Here is a 21953-nt window from a genome sequence, read left to right on the forward strand (position 1 = left end):
ACTTGATATTGTCTTTCCTCCTTTCTTTCTCCCTTCTTCCTTCCCTCCCCCCTCCCTCCCTCTTTCTTTTCCTTCCTTCCTTCCTTCCTTCCTCCCTTCCTTCCTCCCTCCCTCCCTCCCTCCCTCCCTCTCTCCCTTCCTTCTTTCATCCTAGTGGGTGTGAAGTGGTACATTGTAGTTTTGATTTGCATTTCCATAATCACTAAGGATTCATGTTTTCATGAGCTCTTTGTATATCTCCTTGGGAGAAATTTCGATTCAAGTTCTTTGCTCGTTTTAAAATCAGGTTGTCTGTCTTTTGGTTGCTGAATTGTAAGAGTGTTCTGGATACTAGGCCCTTACCAGATATATGGTTTGTAAAAATCTTCTCCCATTCTGTACATTGTTTTTTCACTTTCTTGATAATGCCCTTTGGTGCACAGAAGTTTTTAATTTTGATGAGTCTGATTTATCTATTTTTAAGTTTGTTGCTCATGCTTTTGGTGTCATATCTAAGAATCCATTGCCAACTCCAAGGTCATGAAGATTTACCCCTATGTTTTCTTCTAAGCGTTTTATGGTTTTAGCTCTTGTATTTAGGTCGTTGATCCTTTTTTTTTTTTTTTGCGGTATGCAGGCCTCTCACTGTTGTGGCCTCTCCCGTTGTGGAGCACAGGCACCGGACGCGCAGGCTCAGCGGCCATGGCTCACGGGCCCAGCCGCTCCGCTGCATGTGGGATCTTCCCCGACCGGGACACGAACCCGTGTCCCCTGCATCGGCAGGCGGACTCTCAACCACTGCACCACCAGGGAAGCCCCTATTTAGGTCTTCTTTAATTTCTTTCAGCAATGTTTCATAGTTTTCAGTCTATAGGTCTTTCACCTTCTTGATTAAATTTATTCCTAGATATTTTATTCTTCTGGATGTGATTATAAATGGAGTTATTTTCTTAATTTCCTTTTCAGATTGTTCATTGTTGGTGTATAGAAACAACTGATTTTTGCATATTGATCTTGTAGCCACCAACTACTTAATTTATTACCTCTATTAGTGGTTTTTGGTGGTCCTTTAGGATTTTCTATATAAAGAATCATGTCACCTGTGAATAGAAATGATTTTATGTCTTTTCAATTTGGATGCGTTTTATTTCTTTTTCTTGTTTAATTGCTCTGGCTAGGACTTTCAGTATGATGTTGAATAGCAGTGGTGAAAGTGGGCGTCCTTGTCTTGTTCCAGATCTTAGGGGAAAGCTTCCCATCTTTCAACATTGAGTATATATTTTCTGTGGTTTTTCTTCATTAATGTGCCTTATTCTTTTGAAGTTCTTTCCTATTCCTACTTTTCTGAATGTTGTTATTAATGGATGTTGGATTTTGGTTTTTTTTGGCTGTGCTGCGCAGCTTGTGGGATCTTAGTTCCCCAGCCAGGGATTGAACCTGGGGCCTTGGCTGTGAAACCGCAGATTCCTAGCCACTGGTCCATCAGGGAATTCCCAAGCGTGTTGGATTTTTGTCAAATGCTTTTTCTGTGTTCTTTGAGAGGATCATGTGTTTTTTCCCTTTGTTCTATTAATATGGTTTGTTCATTGATATTGAACAACCCCTCGACTAACTTTTTTTTAAAAGGAAACTTGATCTCAAAAGAAAAAAGTCTCCTGACCCTTTGTTCTATTAATGTGGTTTGTTCATTGATATTGAACAAACCCTTGACTGACTTTTTTTTAAAAGGAAACTTGATGATCTTAAAAGAAAAAATCTCCTGACCCTGTGTATTACCTAGAAAATACCCCTGACAACATTTCAGTAAATTCTGTTGCCCAAACTGTGCAAGAAGTACTTGGACCATGTAGTTCTGGGAAATCTTGAGAACTTTTCCACTTCCCTTAAGAGTGTTGTATTGAAATTTAAAAAGAAAATGCAGGACTTCCCTGGTGGCACAGTGGTTAAGACTCTATGTTCCCAATACATGGGGCCTGGGTTCGATCCCTGGTCAGGGAACTAGATCCCACATGCATGCCTCAACTAAGAGTTCGCATGCTGGAACTAAGAGTTTGCATGCCACAACTAAGGAGCCCGCCTGCCGTAACTAAGACCGGTGCAACTAAATAAATAGATAAATAAATAAATAAAAAGAAAATGCCTTTTGGATACTAAAGTGATAAGCTTGAGTTTTGTGGTCCTCCTTTTTTTAAAAAATTTATTTATTTTTGGCTGCGTTGGGTCTTTGTTGCTGCGCGCGGGCTTTCTCTAGTTGTGGTGAGTGGGGGCTACTCTTCGTTGCGGTGTGCAGCCTTCTCATTGCGGTGGCTTCTCTTGTTGCGGAGTACAGGCTCTAGAGCGCGTGGGCTTCAGTAGTTGTGGCTCGCAGGCTCTAGAGCGCAGGCTCAGTAGTTGTGGCGCACGAGCTTAGTTGCGGCATGTGGGATCTTCCCAGACCAGAGCTCAAACCCATGTCCCCTGCATTGGCAGGCAGATTCTTAACCACTGCGCCACCAGGGAAGCCCTGGTCCCGCTTTTTTAATGCTTCTACTGGATAATTATGGCAAAATTGGGTCAGAAATCTCAATACGTTCAGGTTGCGTTTTCATTTATTTGCTTTTTAAACTATTTCCTGCAAATAATAATTATCTGTTCATTAATAGGGTAGAGTTAGTGTGGTGGTCAGAGGCATGGGTTAGAAATCGGAATATCTGAATTCATGTATTCAACAAAATGAATTTCTGTCCATTGTTAAGCTCTTACTCTGTACCAGGTGCTGTTCTAGACCCTGGAACAGAACAGGCCCTCCTTGGTCTTGCTGAACTTTCTTTCTAGCTATGAGCATACCTGCATCAGGTGTACTAGCACTACAAAGAAAATGCGACAAGGTGCCCATTCCTCTTTCCAAGACCGTGATGATGACTGTGATAATAATACAGTGACACTGATGGTCCTGGTAGTGATGAAGATGATGATCATAGAAGCCAGCAATCCTTTGCATCTACAAATTGGAATATAATGAAGTCTTTTTTTAAGATAAGCTTTGTTGAGATATAACTCATATACTGTTTGACTCATGTAACGCGCAAAATTCAATGGTTTTTAGTCTATTCAAAGAGTTGTACAACCGCCACCACAATCAGTTTCGGAACATTTTCATCACTCCAAACAGAAACCTCGTACCTTTTAGCTTTCACCCCCATCCCATTAGCCCCAGGCAACCACCGATCTTTCCATCTCTATGAATTTGCCTAATCTGGGCATATTATCTAAATACATGGAATCGTACAATATGTGGTCTTTTGGGACTGGCTTCTTTCACTTAGCATGGTGTTTTCAAATTCAGCCATGTGGTAGCACGTACCAGTGGTTCATTCCTTTTTGTGGCTGAACAATATTCCACTGTATGGATAGACCCCATCTTGTCTATCCATTCATCAGTTATTGGGCACTTAGATTGTTTCCGCTCTGGGGATATTATGATTCATGATGCTCTAACAGAGTCTTTTAATGTACCTGATCTCATTCAGTTCTCTCTCACATGCATGTTTATGATTTATGGTGAGTGTGTGTTAGTTTATTTAGAGGTGGGAAACTGAGATCCAGAGAGGTTAAGAAACGTGTCCCAGGGACTTCCCTGGCAGTCCAGTGGTTAAGACTTTGCCTTCCAATGAAGGGGGTGCAGGTTTGATCCCTGGTTGGGGAGCTGAGGTCCCACATGCCTCGTGGCCATAAAACCAAAACATGAAACAGAAGCAATATAGTAACAAATTCAATAAAGACTTTGAAAATGGTCCACATCAAAAAAAAAAAAAATCTTAAAAAAAAGAAACATGCCGCAGACCACAGAGCATGTAAGCCGGGAGGAGCACCCCTTCTCTGCTCCCTGTCTAGTGCTTTTCCTCTCCAGCTCTCTCAGCCGAATACACAGAACCTTAACTGGCTCTCACCACCACCTCCTTTAAGAGCTGGATAACACGATTACATAAATCCTAAAACGTCTCTCTTATTCCCTTACAGATTTTGTGAATGATCCTGCTTCTTTTTCTATCTTATCTGATTTTCTCCTGCCTGATCTTTTCCTGGTTAAAAAGCTGGGGGAAAATGACGGACTCCAAGGAAGTCACCAAGAGTAAATTGAAGGTGAGCTTCATCACAAGTCAGGAGCCTCTTCCAGCCTCAGACAGCTCCAGGGAGCCACTGCAGGAAAATTGCAGCAGCAGCTCTCTGCCAGAGACCCCTGACCAGGCTGAGCCAGCCTCCCACAAAGGTCCCAAAGACACCTGCCAGCAAAGAAACTCCCAGCCACCCCTGCTGCAGAATCCCCAAGGAAACCCCCTTTCCTCCGATGACCCCTTCCCAACACGCCAAGCTAACAGGACAGAGAACGAAGGCCTGGAGACCCCAAATACCAGTGGCCCGTCCGTGCTAGCCAGACCCCAGGGCCAGCGAGCCAGAACCCTCTCCAAAGAAGACAGGAAGCGGGCGCACATCAAGAAGCAACTGATGACCAACTTCATCCTGGGCTCTTTTGACGACAACTCTTCCGATGAGGACTCTGGCACTGGCTTGTTCAGAGAATCTTCCCGGAAGGGCAGCCGAGCCAGCCTGGGGACCCTGTCCCTGGAGGCTGCTCAGACCGCAGGCGAGACTGAGACCCCTGTCCCCACTATAAGGTAACGTACCCTCTGTCCTCGTAACCAGGAGGCGCAGAGTTAGGGTGGGGTCCACACCCTTCCCTGCTCAGCCCAGCTCCCCGCTCATGCCAATGCTTTGAGGGTAGCTATGTGCCGAGCAGAAGACATGAGCCTCCCTGCTTCCTTCCCTCCCTCCTATCAAAGTCATTTATTGAGCATCTGCTGCGTGTACAGGGCCCCAGGCCAGGAAACTGGCTTTCTAGAAGATCACAGTCTGGTTGGGGAGGATGACCTTGTATGCAACAACTAGTTATAATTTAAGCAGAATGAGCTCAGGTTGGCAAGAGCCAAAGCAATGATGGGAACCCAAAGGGAGGGACAGTTTCCCTGACTCCTGATGAGACGTTCATTTACTGTTCGTTCATTTGTTCATTCATCCAATAGGTAATTAGCAACTGTAAAACATGCCTTCCCCCAGTGATGCCTTAAAAGCAGAAATTCAAGGGAATTCCCTGGCTGTCCAGTGGTTAAGACTCTGCACTCTCACTGCCGAGGGCCTGGGTTCAATCCCTGGTCAAGGAACTAAGATCCCACAAGCCATGTGGCACGGCCAAAAAAAAAAAAACAAAAGGGGCAGAAATTCAAATACTATTACACATCCATCAGACTGATTGTTGGAAACAAATACCTACGGGGCCATCACAGGTGGGACTGTCCCGGGAGTGTAGTCAGTGGCTTCATTTCTGTTCTTGTTATCAGACTTTGCCACCCCCCACTCCCAAATTACAAATGGAATACGGTAATTCCAGGTAGAAAACATGGAAAATACGGGAGAGCAGAGAGTACAAAAGAGCCACCCACCATGACTTTGCCAGCCGGAAAGAACCTCTGCTGTGTTCTAGTGTTTGTTCCTGCTTCCAGTCTGTTCTTCTGCCCTGGGAGTGGAATCTTGTTGGCCCTTTTAAGCAGCTCTTACACGCTCTCTGCTAAAACGAGGAAAACCTGGACTAGGACGTGGGCTCTTACAAAGGCACCATGTTCCCGGTGAGCATGGTTGCTGGAACATTTTTAACCCTGGTTACTGGAAATTGGAGACAGAGAAAAGAGAAAAATGCAAATATTCCCTATGCTGATGATCCTTAGGGGAAGACTGTTTTGAGTTTCTGGAAGGGTTAAAGGAACAGTCAGACGTCAGAGTTGAGTTCCACCCTGGCTCTGCCACCCCGCACTGTGTGACCTTGGGCGTGGCACATCGCCTCTCCTGGCCCAGGTCCCTCATCTGTAAAATTCTGAAGGATTAAATCGGATAATGTTTATAAAGTATGCACAGAGTTTGGTATACAGTAGGTGCTCAGTAAGCAGTAAATTCCTCCCCAGCTCCTTTCCCACCAGCACCCACTTCACCCAGCACTCGAATTCACCCAGAGCTTCCCCTCTTCTACCTACAGTTTATATAAATTACCTAGTTATCCTTTATAACAATGGTACAAGGCTGGTGGTAGATCCCTATTTTGCAGATGAGAAAACTGAGGCTCCGAGAGGTGAAATAAATACTACTCAGCTTTAAAAAATAATGAAATAATGCCATTTGCAGCAACATGGATGGACCTAGAGATTATCATATTCAGTGAAGTAAGTCAGACAGAAAAAGACAAATATCATATGATATCACTTACATGTGGAATCTGAAAAAATGATACAAATGAACTTATTTACAAAAGAGAAACAGACTCACAGACATAGAAAACAAACTTATGGCTACCAAAGGGGATAGCGGGGGGGAAATAAATTAGGAGTTTGAGATTAACATACACACACTACTATATACAAAACAGATAAACAGCAAGGACCTACTGTATAGCACAGGGAATGATACTCAGTATATTGTAATAACCTATAATGGAAAAGGATCTGAAAAAGAATATATATATATATATATATATATGTGTGTGTGTATGTGTGTGTGTGTGTAATCACTTTGCTGCACACCTGAAACTAACATAACACAGTAAATCTACTGTACTTCAATTTTAAAAAATTGTTAAAAAAAAAGAGGCAGAGTACCTTTTCCAAGATCGTGCAGCTAGGAAGTGGCAGAGCGAAGTTTCGAGGCCAGATCTGTTGGACAGCAGGATTCATTCCACTGTGTCACAGTGTGTTCTCCAGTAATCTCCAACATTCTCTTCCTTCCAGACCCTTCTTTCCCTCATTATGACGGTTTCAGCAGGGATTAGGGAAAAACAGTTTATTAAACCAATTCACCCAAATGAAAAAGCATCAGAGATTATGTTAGATGTGGATGTCCAGTGAGGGGTTGCTAAGTGGCATCTAAGGAGGAGGACTGGTGAGATACATTTCCCACACTGGCTCCAGCAGGAAACAAGATGCAGAGTCCTAGCAGGGAGATAGGAAATGTACAAATAAACAGGTAAACTGATAAGATAGTTTCCAAGTATGTTCAACGCTAGGAAGGAAACAGGCTACAGAAGAAATACCTGTGGGGATGTTTTAGAAAGATGTGGTCAGGTCAGGGAAGAGCTCTTGGAAGAGGCAACTTTCAAGCCAGAACAGAGCAGTCCAACAGAACTCTCTGCCACATTGGGATGTTCCAGAATGGAATGTTCTAGAACTCTGCTGTTCAATATGGCAGCCACTCATCATATGTGACTATTGAGCACTTGAAATGTGGCTAGTGTGGCTAAAGAGCTGAATTTTATTTATTTATGTATTTGTTTGTTTGTCTTTGGCTGCACTGCATAGCTTGTGGGATCTTAGTTCCCTGACCAGGGATCGAACCCACGTCCTCAGCAATGAAAGTGCAGAGTCCTAACCACTGGACTGCCAGGGAATTCCCAGAACTGAATTTTAAATTTAAGTTTTAATTAATTTAAATTTAAATAGCCTCGTGGCTGGTGGCTGTTGTCTTGTATGGCACAGACCCAGCCCTAATTGATAAAAAGGAAACAACTGTGTGAATTCTTCCTACTGGTGCTAATTAAGAACTTATCAAGCAAATAGGCTTGCCAAAATAATAAATGTTACATTATTATTTTCTCCTGAGTCTTGGATTCCAAGAAAGTTCTGAAGATTAAAATCAACTCATATTTCTAAGGTGCTTAGCAAGAGAATAAAGCACTTAATAAATGGTAGATTAAAATGGTAGGGCGGGGGGAAGACTCCCAAGTTTCTTCTCCCTGTCTTCCACTACTATTTTGAGGGGTCTTTGCTGGTTTGTTCTTAAAAAAACAGCTTTTCTGGACTGGCAAATTTATAAAGGTAAACGATACTTAACTGAGGGCCTATCTTTGCATATGGCTGTGGGCCAAAACAGGAAGTGAATTTTCTGCCCTGGTATCTTCATTGCATAAAACTTAGCATTGTAGGTGAATCATTTTTCCTGCCTTGTCCCAGCAAAGGACTGGGGGAGGGGTAGAAGGATCTTGGATTTTATAAACCAGAGGCACCGAAACATAGAGATGAAGGTGCATTGTGGGGTGATGGGGCACAGGGAGGGCCAATGTGCTGTGTGACTTGGGTAGGCCTCTTCCCCTCTCTGAGCCTCCAATGCCTCATCTGCAGCATGAGGAGGCTGGACCAGACTCCTGAAAGCTCACAGGGCACTGTGAGCTCACTTTTGCCCCCAGTACATGTGCTTTTCAAAGTTGAGAATTTTGAATTTTAGTACCAGGGGCAACTCAGGTGGTTCTGCTGGTGCTTCCCCAAATCCTGGTATTTCCATTAGAACATTTCCAGCCCTAGCTGAGTCCCCGAGTCCGGGGCCTCTGATGGAGGGGACTCGCACGTGTTCGCTGTTTCTAATGACCTGGCACGAGAATCCCATGTGGAAGTATCTCCAGGGAGTCAAGGCCCACCTTTACAGTATTGCCCACGTGCCCCTAGTTTCTTGATCGATCACCCTGATGTGTCGTGAAAACTTAATCACTCCTTGAGATCATGTCTTTAGTTTCTCTATTTGTTTACTTGGTTGTTACCTGTCTCCTGCATTGGACCACAAGCTCCATGAAAACAGGGCCATATTTTTGGGGTCTCCGCTTTTCTCCACTGCCTAGCCTAGTGTGGGTTCATGGTAGACTTTGAAGAAATACTCACCAAATGCGTGAATGAAACAAGCAACCCAAACCTGCCAAAGACAGAATTCTGAATTTCTGGGGCAAGCGAGACACTTTGTGAATGAGTCTGGGGATGAATGAATGAATGAATGAATAAATGGATGGATGGGTGGATGGACGGATGGGTTGGTGGATGGATGGATGGATGAACAGATGACTAGGCGTTTTGTTGTCCCTCTTTAGAAGCAGTAGAATTTCTGTTTTCATAAAATCCTTTTTGTATAAATCTTGTGATTTGTAGACTAGTTCTGAGGTTAAACTCCAATTTCAAATGTTTCTTCTCCCTTTAATACAGTTAGGCAACCTCACACTTCGCTTCCATTTTCCGACTGGACAAGGGCTGGCTACGATTATAGATTGATTACAGATTCAGTGACTGTGCTATCTGCTCAGGGCTTCCCTCCTGTCTCTTTCCTTTTGGGTTCATCTCAAACCAGGAGTTGGAACTTGGTCTTTCTTTGGACTTGGAAACAGTCCCCCATGCAACCTTTCAAAACAGAGCTGATGAGAACATTACATGATGTTAATAGCAAAATAGTTGCTCACATATTGTGAAATGAAGGTTACAGGGCAATCCCACATGTTTAACAAGCAGCAAAGTGGTTAGTACACGATGGACCTGGGCCAAGACACCAGGTTCAAAGCCGCCTCTTACTATCGTGTAACCCTAATAATCCTACCCTATGGGGTGCATATGTGGATCGAGTGGGATGGGACGCATTCAGGATCACGCAATTGCAGTCCTGAAATTTAAAGTTCTGAAACCTAAGTTTATAAGTTGGCAGTGAACTCACTAGCAAAACCTGCCTCGATGCAACGTTATTTATAGTCTTGTCCCATTTTGTGTGAATATTTATGCCTTCTGCTGGTGAAATATTAACACCATAACGTGCCACATAAGGCTTTACCTTCCTAGAAAAATTTCCAAATTCTAAAATACATTGGGCCCTGGGAATTTCTGGTAAGGGATTGTGGGCACATGTATGTCATGTACTGAGAATATTCCCTGGTGCATAATAAGCACAAAAATACTCATCCTTAATAAATGTGTGTGTGTGTGTGTGTGTGTGTGTGTGTGTGTGTGTGTGTGTGGCTGGAGAGACTGTAAGGAATGTCTCCAAATAGTTAGTAATCATTGTCTAACTATAGTAATAATTGTCTAATTATGTGGTACACTTATGAGTCATCTAAATTTTCTTCTGCATTTTCTAACTTTCTGCTGTAAATATCATTGTTATAAGAAGTTTTAACAATGTTTAATAATAAACCAGTATAAAAATTACGGGGAGGAAAAAGCAAATCAGTCATCTCACTTCCTAGATAAGAAGCTGAAACCCAGAGAGGTGCAGGGGTCTGTCTGAGGCCTCCCAACAAGATATCACAGGCCCTTCAGCCATTCGAACCCAGACCCTCAGCAGAGGCAGATCAGAAAGTGGTCTTCAAACTCCCAGTGTTGATGCTGCCGCCTAACCTGGGCCCCACAAGAAGTACCTCCACCCTCCTCCTAACTTGTTCTTTCTATAAATGGGAAGCGTGAGGAGATGAGGCAGTTTATCAGGCAGCCTTCAGCTGTGCATTCGTGGCATTGTCACCTACCCTCTCCACGGCTGGACTGGATGCTCTAAGTCCTCTGTGGCTCTCATAGTCTTTGCTTTTGTGTGGAGGGTTAGACAGGTCTGGGTTCAGATCTCAGACCAGTCCCATGCCCTCTCCGCTGCAATTTCCTCCTCTCTTGAAGGGGGATAACATCAGTGTCTACCTCAGAAGGGTGCAGAGATCAGGAAAGCGGAAGTGCTGGGAGTGGACAGCCCAGAGGCTGCCTCGGTTGCCATCATTTGCTTTTTTTTAAAATTGAAGTATACTTGATTTACAATGTTGTGTTAATTTCTGCTCTACAGCAGAGTGACTCATACATATATTTATACATTCTTTTTCGTTGTTGTTTATCTCAGGACGTTGAATATAGTTTCCTGCGCTATACAGTAGGACCTAGTTGTTTATCCATTCAATGTATAATAGTTTGCATCTACTAATCCCAAACTCCCAGTCCATCCTTCAGTTGCCATCATTTGAATGGGCATCTCCCAAAGTTCTTATATGTGGCCACGGCTATTTCCAAGCCCCGCCGGGCATACACCTTTAAGGTAGAGCAACCTGTGTCCACAGAGGAAGATGGACTGAAGAGGCAGGTCAAGCTCTCTGATCGAAGGATACAATGCAAAGCAGAGAAGTTGAAATATCCAGTGTCAATGAGTATTGGGGTTTGTCAATAGAGAGTAAATATCTAGAAAAACGTGAGTAAACTGGAGAGCCTAACTGACTTGGGGTAGGGTAGGGTGTTTTGAAATACCTTCATTTCCTGATTTTAATTGTTTTTCCTGTTTTGAGGTGGTTACATGGAAGTGTGGGCCATTTGGGTCATGAGTACTTTGGGGTTTTTATTTGAAACTTAAAAAAAAAAAAAAAATCAGCCTACGGCAGGTTTTTTTTTTTTTTTGGAGGGACTAAAGATAAAGCCATGAAGAGCTTCCCTGGTGGCGCCGTGGTTGAGAGTCCACCTGCCGATGCAGGGGACACGGGTTCGTGCCCCGGTCCGGGAAGATCCCACATGCCGCGGAGCAGCTGGGCCCGTGAGCCATGGCCGCTGAGCCTGCGCATCCGGAGCCTGTGCCCCGCAATGGGAGAGGCCACAACAGTGAGAGGCCTGCATACTGCAAAAAAAAAAAGATAAAGCCATGAAGAAGCTTCTGGAAACTCTGAAGAACTAAGAATTTTGTTCATCTGTTTTATTTATGAAAAAAAATTTTTGTTGTTGTTGAAGTATAGTTGATTTACAATATTATGTTAGTTTCAGGTGTACAGCAAAGTGATTCAGTTATACATATACATATACTCTTTTCCATATTTTTCCGTTATAGATTATTACAAGATATTGAATATATATATTTTAAAATTATTGTTGAAATGTTGTTGAATGTATAGTTAGAGGACTAACCAGCTAACCAGTGCCCTCAGGCAAGGCTGCTTACACGACTCCAGGGAAAGGTTACTGTTCACTTTGTGGCCGCCTGGATGGCACCCCCTGGACGTGTGGCCCTAGCTGTGCCTTTAGAAGAGAATTCCTTTGCATTTATTTTATTTCTAATTTTTCGTGTTTGCTATCCACATAAGCTACATTTACTACTATTGCAATGCTTGCTAGGCAGTGTGTCGGGTCTTTTTTATTTATTATAACTACTTGGAGAAGCATTCATTCATTCACTCATTCTAACTGGAATCAGATTGCCTGGGTTCAAGTCCCAGCTGTGGCGCCTTGGGCGATAGACATCTCTGCGTCTTCTTTCCTTATCTGTATTACGGAAATAAAACAGTAGGATTGCTGCGACGATTAAATGAGACAGAGGCAAATACCTTATCAGAAGAGGTAAATACCTTATCAGAAGGAAACTTACTTAGGGTCACAGGGCATCTGCGTCTTTCCAGTCTTGGAGGCCCTTATTTTAGCTGGGGACCCAGGTGGTTCCAAGTGTGTTGTAGCAGCTCAATGAGGGGAGGGGAGGCATGGAGCAGACACGTCCCTGGAAGTATAGGTGAAAGAATAAGCAAAAACCGGAAACTGGAAGCCAAAAGTTGACTGCGGGGGCTTTTACCAGGCACCGTGGTGACATCTGACTCACATTTTAAATAACCCATATTTTCCACCACTTCCCTCTTGTGTGCGTATTCCAGCACATGAATTGCTTGCAAGTTTTTCCCAGCTGCCAGTCTGTAGGGGGGGATGCCATCCTGGAATTGTTCTACTCCAGTCCGGGGAGCTGGGGAGCCAAGAGCTTTCTTAAAGTCTCGGGCCACACTCTCCCGGCGCCCAAGGTCAGCGGTGGCTGCGCTACTGGCGGGTCCGGGAAGGGGTGGGGGGGAGGCGGGACCCGGTGTGGGAGATGGCGGGGTCCGTGTCCTGTCCCGGGACAGGAGGCGGGGCCCGGTCAGGGGGCGGGACCTCTAGGGAGGCGGGGTCCGCTTGGTCGGGGCGGGGCCTGGGCGGGCGCGTCTGCCCCGGACACAGGAGATCAGGACGCCTTTCGGGATGGAGGAAGATCCGCGCCGAGTTGGGCTTCTGCAGGGTGGTGCGCCGCCCGGCCCGAGGCGCTCTACGACCGCGCTTCCGCCTCCCTGTCGCTACCTGGCTGGGCCCCGGGACAGGGGTCTGCCTCACAGGGGTAGGGGGTGCATGCTGTGTATCCGAGCAGGAGCCTGGTGGGCGGCGGGAGGGTCAACATGAGTCCCGCCAAGGGCAAGGTCTGTTTGCCCGATCGCAAAGTAAAGTAAGTAAGACTTCAACTTTAATGACCGTTGTTATCTTTTTTTAAAAAAAATTTTATTGGGGGATAATTGACTTACAATGTTGTGTTAGTTTCAGGTGTACAGCAAGTTATCTTTTTATAAACTCCTGCAGGATCCCTCCCACCCCCCACTCCCGCCCCCAGCCGAAGAAAGGCCGGCTTCAGTTTGGCAGCTGGGGAGACGGAGCCTGCCTCACAAACTCTAGCTGGTCTTGACGGTGCAGGTGGTTGCCAGATTTGGCAGTGATGTTGATTGGAGAAGGGCTCTCGGGAGCGCACAGGTGCCTCAAGGTTGGCTGGCCGGCTGGGCCCGCGCTTTCCGCCTCCTCCTCCCCTTAGCCTCGATAAAGGTGATGGTTGCCTGATGGCAGGTCGTTTTGAAGCCTGGTGATCGTGAAGCCCGGGGCGAATCCACGTACCCTTGGGCAGGCATCCCACTTACGGTTATTTTCTGAGCAGTTTAAGTGTAGGCATTTCTGTGCCTGAGCCCTTCTTAGCACCACCTGCTTCATTTCATTTCTTTTTTTTTTTTTTTGTCTTCATTTTATTGCATTTTTTAAGGTTACCAAAGTGATGCTAAATGTGTTTGTTGTTGAAAATTCAGAAAATTATAGATAAGCAAAAAGGAAGAACAAACTCACCCATACACCTCCCCTCCATCTGATCTTTATTAACAGCTGCTCTATAGTCTTTCAGCCTTTTTTTATTTTTGGTGCAGGTATGCTTTAATTTATGAACTCGAATCATACAGAACATACTATATTGTAACTTGCTCTTTCACTGGGCATTAAGTAGTCTACCAGTGGACTCAGCTCACTGTGGCCCACAGCCTGTTTTTGTGTGGCCTGCGAGCAAAGAATAGTTTGTAACTTACTTACTTATTTATATGTTTTTTGGCTGTGCTGGGTCTTTGTTGCTTCGCGCAGGTTTTTCTCTCTAGTTGCTGCGAGTGGAGCTACTCTTCATTGTGGTGCACGGGCTTCGCATTGCGGCGGCTTATCTTTGCTGCGGAGCACGGACTCTAGGCGCGCAGGCTCAGTAGTTGTGGCTCGCGGACTCTAGAACGCAGGCTCGGTACTTGGGCGCAGGGGCTTAGCTGCTCCACGGCATGGGGGATCTTCCCGGACTAGGAATTGAACCCGTGTCCGCTGCATTGGCGGGTGGATTCTTAACCACTGCGCCACCAGGGAAGTCCCAGTTTTTAACTTTTAAATGGTTGAAAAAAAATCAGGGAATTCCCTGGCGGTCCAGCAGTTAGGATGCTTTCACTGTGGCGGCCTGGGTTCAATTCCTGGTCAGGGAACTAAGATCCTGCAAGCAGAGAGGCACGGTGAAAAGAAAAAAAAAAAAAGAAAAAAGACAGTTGAAAAAATTCAAAAGAAGGCTACTATTTAGTGAGATGTGAAAATTACATGAAGTTCAGATTTCAATGTCTACAAATAAGGTTTTACTGAAACATAGCCACGTTATGTATCATCTATGGCAGCTTTTGTGCTTCAAGGGCAGTATTTAGTAGTGGAATAGAGACTGAATGGACTCCAAAACCTGAAGTATTTACTGTCTGGTCCTTTACAGAAAGCATTTGCCAACGCTTGTTCCGTATGTTGCATTCTAGGGGTCCATAGTGTTCCTTTAAATGGATACACTTTAAAATTTATAAACAGTCTCCTACAGAGAGTGGATATTTGCGCTCTTTCTCCCTTTTTGTTATTATAACTAACACAGTGAAGAACAGCCTTGTAGCTAAGCCTCTCCCTATCCTTTGTTCTTTTCCCAGGATGTATCCATCTGGTCCATAAACATTACCTGACTATCTCCTGAGTGTAAGGCCTGCATCTGGAACCAGGAAGGGACACAAAACTGTTTGGGAAACATGACTTCTGCCTTTTAGGAACTCTTTTTTCTTTTTCTTTTTTTTAAAATTTATTTATTTTGGCTGCGCTGGGTCTTTGTTGCAGCTTGTGGGCTCTTTTTTGTGGCTTTTGGGCTCGTTTTTGCAGCGCGCGGGCCTCTCTAGTTGTGGCATGTGGGATCTTAGTTCCCCGACCAGGGATCGAACCTGGGCCCCCTGCATTGGGAGCATGGAGTCTTAACCACTGGACCACCAGTGAAGTCCCTAGGAACTCTTGATCTAATGGGGGAAGCAGGTGTTTTCTTAGTAATTCAAATTCAAGGCCCATGGGAGCAACAGTAATTAACTGCTACCCTTCATGGGGTGCTTTCAGGATGCCAGGCTGAACACTTTGCACGTGTGATCTCATGCCAAATTTACAACAGCACCATGGGACACTCAGTGGGTGCTGTCATCTCCATTTTACAGATGAGGAAACTGAGGATGTCAGTGCTGGTGATAGCGTAACGGGGATTCCGCTCAGGCTCTTGCCCAAAGGGCTCTTCATGGGCAGCCAGGTTTTAATGCATAATGTGCTTGAATAGACTCTTTCCAAATATAAGCCCTTCCTAATGTTGGACTAGTCAGAAGACTAAAGGACTCGACTGGTAACTAGTTACTGTGGCTGGTGAGCGTGCCAGGGAAGTGAAGCCTCTTAGAGCCAGAAGGGCCTCAGTGGTTGTTTAGTTTCTCGGATGCAGGGTTCAGAGAGGGCAAGAGATCCAGATGTGTGGCCAGCCCACCAGGAGGGAGGCTGACCCTCCAGTTTTTTTGGTTTTTCCGCAGAGGAGACTAACAGAGCCTTCAGGGGCACCCTCCTTGGAGTGCTCAGAGCATGTCTGAGCAAAGGGCCCACAGAAGGATAGGGGTCCCAGATTTGAATCAGAGTCATTCTTGTGCGCTGAGTTTTTTGTGGAGCATGGTAGTCACATTCCTTCCACATTTGGAGCCTTGATCTAACCCATCTGGCCAAAACCCTCAAGTCTTACAGGAACGAAAGCAGGCCACGTGGTCTACAAAGATACCTTTTTTCTGATCTATAAAACTATTAGCACAAAAAGTTTAACCTATAACTCTTGAATCACATTTAATTGTACACTTTAATCCAAAAGAATAGCTTTCACAAACCACTTTATTTTTTATTTTTATTTTTTAAAATTTATTTTTATTTATTTATTTTTGGCTGCATTGGGTCTTTGTTGTCGCATGCGGGCTTTCTCTAGTTGTGGTGAGGGGAGGCTGCTCTTCGTTGTGGTGCGTGGGCTTCTCATTGCGGTGGCTTCTCTTCTGTTGCAGAGAACAGTCTCTAGATGCATGGGCTTCAGTAGTTGTGGTGCGTGGACTCAGTAGTTGTGGCTTGCGGGCTTAGTTGCTCTGCGGCATGTGGGGTCTTCCTGGGCCGGGCTTGAACCCATGTCCCCTGCATGGGTAGGCGGATTCTTAACTGCTGCGCCACCAGGGAAGCCCCGACACAAACCACTGTAATCCAAAAGAATGAACTTGCACGAAATTGGAATTGTCCCGGCAAGTTCAGACCATGTGACCGCTGTATATATAATAATATGAGGATGCTTTATTGGGTCACTGTATGGCTCCTCTCTTAGCTTAAAGTCGCTAAAAAGATGGAGATAGACAGCTGCACTCTGCCGCTGAGCTCTGTAGCCTTGAAAAGTGCCGTCAACCCTTTGAACCCCGGTTTCCTCCTCTATCAATGGGGCTGATTCTAATTGGCCTTTCCAGGGGTTCTTATGCCTAGCACTCAGGGCCGTGGGTGCGGTCCTAAGTCAGCACAAACATTTGCACAACTGATAACAGTGATGACAGAATTCTGTTGCAAAAGAGGCCTATGCAGTTAAGACGCATTTGGGATCCTGTCCTGGAGGCCTGGACCATCTACTAAGGAACCAGAAATAATAGGCAGGCAAGGTCCCAAGTGCTGGCCAGCATTCCTTGGTGTGCAAACAGGGCCAGAGTTCAGAGAACAGAGAAGTGAATGTGGGTCGGAGTGGTTGGAGGACATCTCAAGAAGAGACTTGAGTCTCTGTTGGGATGAAATAAAGTTGAGGACCGGAAGGCAGAAGAGTCTGGTCTTCAGTGAGCCCCACAATATCCCGTTATGATGTCACTGCTGAGGGAATCCTGCTCAGGACCGAGGCCCGCTGCCCATGTTGAAATGTTGGTTGTTGATCTGTGGGTAGTCTCACTCCTATGTCATGCACATTAGAATTTCCTGAGGGGCTTTTGAAAAACCAAAGTCTGCAAAGTTTTTTTTTTTTTTTTTTTGCGGTACGTGGGCCTCTCACTGTTGTAGCCTCTCCCGCTGCGGAGCACAGGCTCCAGACGCGCAGGCCCAGCGCCCATGGCTCACAGGCCCAGCCGCTCAGCGGCATGTGGGATCTTCCCGGACCAGGGCACGAACCCGCGTCCCCTGCATCGGCAGGTGGACTCTCAACCACTGCGCAACCAGGGGGGCCCTGCAAACTTTTCATAAAGGGCCAAATAATCAATCTTTTCGGCATTGTGACAGTATGGTCTCTGTCACAGCTACCCAGCCCTGCCTTTTACTGCCCCAGCTCCCACAGGCAATGTGTAATTGAATGGGCCTGAGTGTATTCCAGTCATGATTTACAGACACTGAAAGTTGAATTTCATATAATTTGCACGTGTCACAAGGTACGCTTCTTTTTCAACCATTCAAAAATGTGAAAACCTTTATTAGTTTGTGGGAGGTACAGAAGCAGGTGACAGACTGGATTATTTGGCCCTTGGGCCCTAGTTTGCTGACCCCTGGCCCAGCCAAAGTGGCCATCTCTGGAGGCACCGAGGGGGCAGTTGGCCTGAGAAATTTCCAAGCGTCCACTTATCTGGGGGTCCAAAGATGAGTTCAAAGCTATCGACCTTTCCTGGGCTATGCAATGTCCTTTCTTGCTTACTTGCTGGGTGATGATAGTAAGGCCTTTACTTCCATCAGGGCATCAGCTCAGAGCAGTGACCATCCCTGTTTTATGAAAGAAATGGTAGGGTAAGGGATTTAAGAGCTGGTTAATGCCAGAGCCTTAGCCTGGTGACCTCACACTGGGGCTTTTATACTGGCTCCCATGCAGAGAGGCACCTCAGCTAAAGCTCTTTCCTGCAGGCTGGGCCCAGTGGTGAACCCTGGACACACGCTCTAGGCGGCAGATCCTATTCATATTATAAATATTTATATCCTATCAGGGAGGCAAGGCACAGAATATTGAAGCAACTTTCCCAAGATTACACAGGTCATAAGTAGTAGATTTTGGATTCAAAGCCTGGGAGGACGGTTCTAGTCTACTGGGCTTTCTCACTTGTGGCACTGTTCACATTTGGGGCCCTGTAATTCTTTGTTGAGGGCTGTCCTGGGCTCTGCAGGGTGTTGAGTGGCATCCAGGCTTTTTATCCACTAGATGCCAGGAGTACACTCCACTCTGTGATGACCAAAAATGGCTGCAGACAGTGCTGTGCGTCCCCAAGGGAGCAAAGTTGCACCCAGTTGAGAACCCTGGATTACCATATTGTCTCTCAAATGTTAAGTGCTTGTTTTTGAAAGTCCAGACCATAGAGTTACTTCCATTTATCTCAGATAGCTTTGTGCCTTGAAATTATATCCCAGGGGTCAGATAGAATTGGATTGGAAGCCCAGCTCTGCCACTTGCCAGCTGTGTGACTTGAGGTCAGTGGGCCTCTCTGAGCCTCCGTTTCTTCATCGTGAGCAGGAGATGATGGTCTCCCCTGCATAAGGCTGTGGGGATTCAGGGAGGAGCCCCCCTGTGCCCAATATATGGTGACATTTGAGGATGTTTATTCCTTCCTTCCCAGTGCAGTCCTGCCTGGTCTCATGCCTGGGCAGCTCATGGTGTTGGGTGTTTGGCTGACAGCTCTGTTGTGTAGTTGACCGCACCTGAAGCCACTTCCAAAGTCACCGTGGAATATTTCAGCCTCCACACTTGCCTTGGAACGAATACCAGCCAAAGGTCAGTCCCCCAGAGCCAATGTTGATTGGCCTCCAACTTCATCAAAAACAGATAAAAATAGCCACTAGCCTCAGGCTGGCCCCACCGAAGCAAAGCCACACCAGCATTGTGCGTTCACCCGTGTGCTTTGCTGGGATGGGTTTGGGACCCTTCTGGTGGAGGGGCTGTGTCACCAGTTTTGAAGTCAAAATGGCGCCATGAATGGTTTTTCCCAGGCCACAGAATGGTGTTTGTCTAATGGTTGAGTTTTTCTTTGTTGCTCTTTAGGTCAAATTGCTGAGTTTTAATGTTCTGTGTATAAAAGTGGGATGTCTCAGACTTTCTGAAGCCACAGGATCAAGCCAGCCAGTTGGGGAAGACCATGGACAGAGTGGGGAGGGTGGATGGTTGGGGAGGAGGCCATGGGCAGAGGAGTGGCCTGATGCCGTTCTTGGTTAGATTGGGAGATCAGTAGCCCCTGATCCTCCTGGAATCACTGCATTGAAATAATATAGAGTTTACCGTGTGCCAGATGCCATCTTTTACTTTCTATGTATTGATATGAGCTTATTTAATCCTCGCAATCCAATGAGGTACATGTTATTATCCTCATTTTACAGTGGAAGATACTGAGTGCCTTACCGAATGGATACCAAAATGACCATGGCTTTCAGCGTCCCTATTACAAAGTTAATAGCTTTTTCTTCTGACTGAAAATAATATATCGTGGCAGAAGATTTAACAAAGATAGGCAAAGAGGAGAAAACAGAAACCACCCATAATTCAACCACTTTGAGAAAGCTGCTGTTAACATTTTGGTATCTGTTTCCCTAGATCAGGGGTCTGCAAACGATGGCCCTCAGGCCGAATGCCTGTTTTCTAAAGAAATAAAGAAAGTAAAGTTTTTGGGCTTCCCTGGTGGCGCAGTGGTTGAGAGTCCGCCTGCCGTTGCAGGGGACACGGGTTCGTGCCCCGGTCCGGGAAGATCCCACATGCCGCTGAGCCTGTGCGTCTGGAGCCTGTGCTCCGCAGCGGGAGAGACCACAACAGTGAGAGGCCCGCGTACCGCAAAAAAAAAAAAAAAGAAAGAAAGAAAGTTCTTAAAAACAAACTGAACTGCTTGTTGGTTAATGGAATGTAATTATGATGAAAGCACTGTTCATATTTGTAAGATCATATTGACCTTCAGAGTCCTTTGCTAAGTCCTGTTTCGTTTCAGCAGTTCAGTCCTAGGAGGTTTTAGAAGAAAAGCTGCTTGCAGTTTGTGGGAGGCAGGAAGGCCAGTTCAGGGGCCGGAAATCATTTGTTCATTTGTTTGTTCTTTTGGACAACATGCATAAGCCTTGTTGAACGGAGACAGTCTTAATTGAAAATACAAATCCTGTGGTGGCATAGCATCATTATCGGTTTCTGTCATTCATTTCTGGTTTTGTTTCCTGGCCAACAAGTCCGTTTTTTCGTTTCTGATAGGCAGGGCTTGGGTTGGGGCAGGGGTGAGGGGGACAGACTGCAGGTTTGTAGAAGGCTTTTCCCACGGGGAACTGTCCTGCATGGATAGACTTTATACAACAGAAAATGCCCACACCCAACATTTCCTGGTGTGATGGAAAGAGCCCCAGTCCCGCTGACTTGCTGGGTGATTCCCTTTGCCTGACGGGACCTCAGTTTGCCCATCTGTAAACTGGGCTTTCTCTCCCCAAAGTGGCTTATTGGCTTCCAGCTTTGCTTTTCCCAGTGACGTGCTGGCAGTGTTCCTTAGGGTCTATCAGTTCTTTTTTTTTTTTTCAAATATTTATTTATTTATTTGGCTGCACCAGGTCTCAGTTGCGGCACGTGGGATCTTCGTTGCTGCGTGTGGGATCTTTTGTTGCAGGATGCGAACTCCTAGTTGCAGCATGTGGGATCTAGTTCCCTGACTAGGGATCGAACCCAGGCCCCCTGCATTGGGAGCACAGAGTCTTAGCCACTGGACCACCAGGGAAGTCCCGGGTCTATCAGTTCTTCACCAAAACTTTTGGCCCCCAAACCCACTCAGCCCCAGCCTCCCAAAATGCCTGGTGACACAGTTGCTGGATGCACCCCTGGGTGGCGAACCTCTAACTTAATGCCTGGCAGGTGACTTGGCAGGTGGCTATCTCCCTGCTTGAATAGCCCATTTCCGGGTTGAGAGAGTGGGCTGAATGCCTGATTCTGCACCTGTGAAAACCCCACCAAATGACAGCAGAGATTTTCTTTTTTTTTTTTTTCCCATACGCGGGCCTCTCACTGTCGCGGCCTCTTCCGTGGCGGAGCACAGGCTCAGCGACCATGGCTCATGGGCCCAGCCGCTCTGCGGCATGTGGGATCTTCCCGAACTGGGGCATGAACCCGTGTCCCCTGCATCGGCAGGTGGACTCCCAACCACTGCGCCACCAGGGAAGCCCAACAGAGATTTTCTTAAAGAGCTGGAAACCCATCAGGTCCTGGAAGAACAGGAGGGGAAGTTAGCAGCAACATTTTGGAAGCCAGAAAAGCAGAAGAACAAGCAGCCACTGGCTGAGCAGAACCAAGATGGCTGAGCCGTAAGGCAGCAGTGAGGGAAGCTGAGAACCTGTACCCCAGAAGGCGCAGGGATTGGCAACATTGGGTGCCTCCGCGTCTGGGAGCATCTACATGAGAAGGATTGGGTGAAAGAATCCCAGACCCCTCATCTGCTCCAGGTGGCTGGGAGCTTCCCACTTCCACCCCAGTAGCAGGCAGGCGGTTTGATCTCTGGAGAGGGAAAGGCAGAGGGTCTTTGGGCTGGAGACCGATGGGCACTATGGAGCCCAAACCGGAGGATGGGTGCTGTGTGCGTGCTGAATCCTGAAAGCTGCCCTGCCCCCCAGACCTGTCCCAACACTTCTCCCACTTCCCCCTGGTCCCTAGGCTCCTGGCCAACCTTTATCCTCCAGGCAGAAGACCCCAAAACTTTTCCTTACTGGGGGAATTGGACCAACCAGGGAGGATGACTCTAAAAATACTTGGGGTTCCCCAACACACAG

At 46.2% G+C, this 21953-nt stretch overlaps 1 protein-coding gene across 8 annotated transcripts in view; it reads left to right on the forward strand.

Moving 5' to 3' along the window:
* Positions 1–21953, forward strand: part of ACACB (acetyl-CoA carboxylase beta) — a 139708-nt gene that overhangs the window by 38924 nt on the left and 78831 nt on the right. For 5 of the 8 annotated variants that reach the window (XM_067700488.1, XM_067700491.1, XM_067700493.1 and 2 more), the window contains exon 2: positions 3979–4634. In XM_067700488.1, the coding sequence (XP_067556589.1) occupies positions 3988–4634 (647 nt within the window). In that variant the 5' untranslated portion in view covers positions 3979–3987. Of the gene's footprint in view, positions 1–3978; positions 4635–12814; positions 13048–18796; positions 18952–21953 lie in introns of those variants that run through there. The other 3 variants (XM_067700490.1, XM_067700489.1, XM_067700492.1) reach the window with 3 other exon arrangements.

This window comes from Pseudorca crassidens, chromosome 12 (assembly GCF_039906515.1).
Source record: "Pseudorca crassidens isolate mPseCra1 chromosome 12, mPseCra1.hap1, whole genome shotgun sequence".
Lineage (NCBI taxonomy): Eukaryota > Metazoa > Chordata > Mammalia > Artiodactyla > Delphinidae > Pseudorca > Pseudorca crassidens.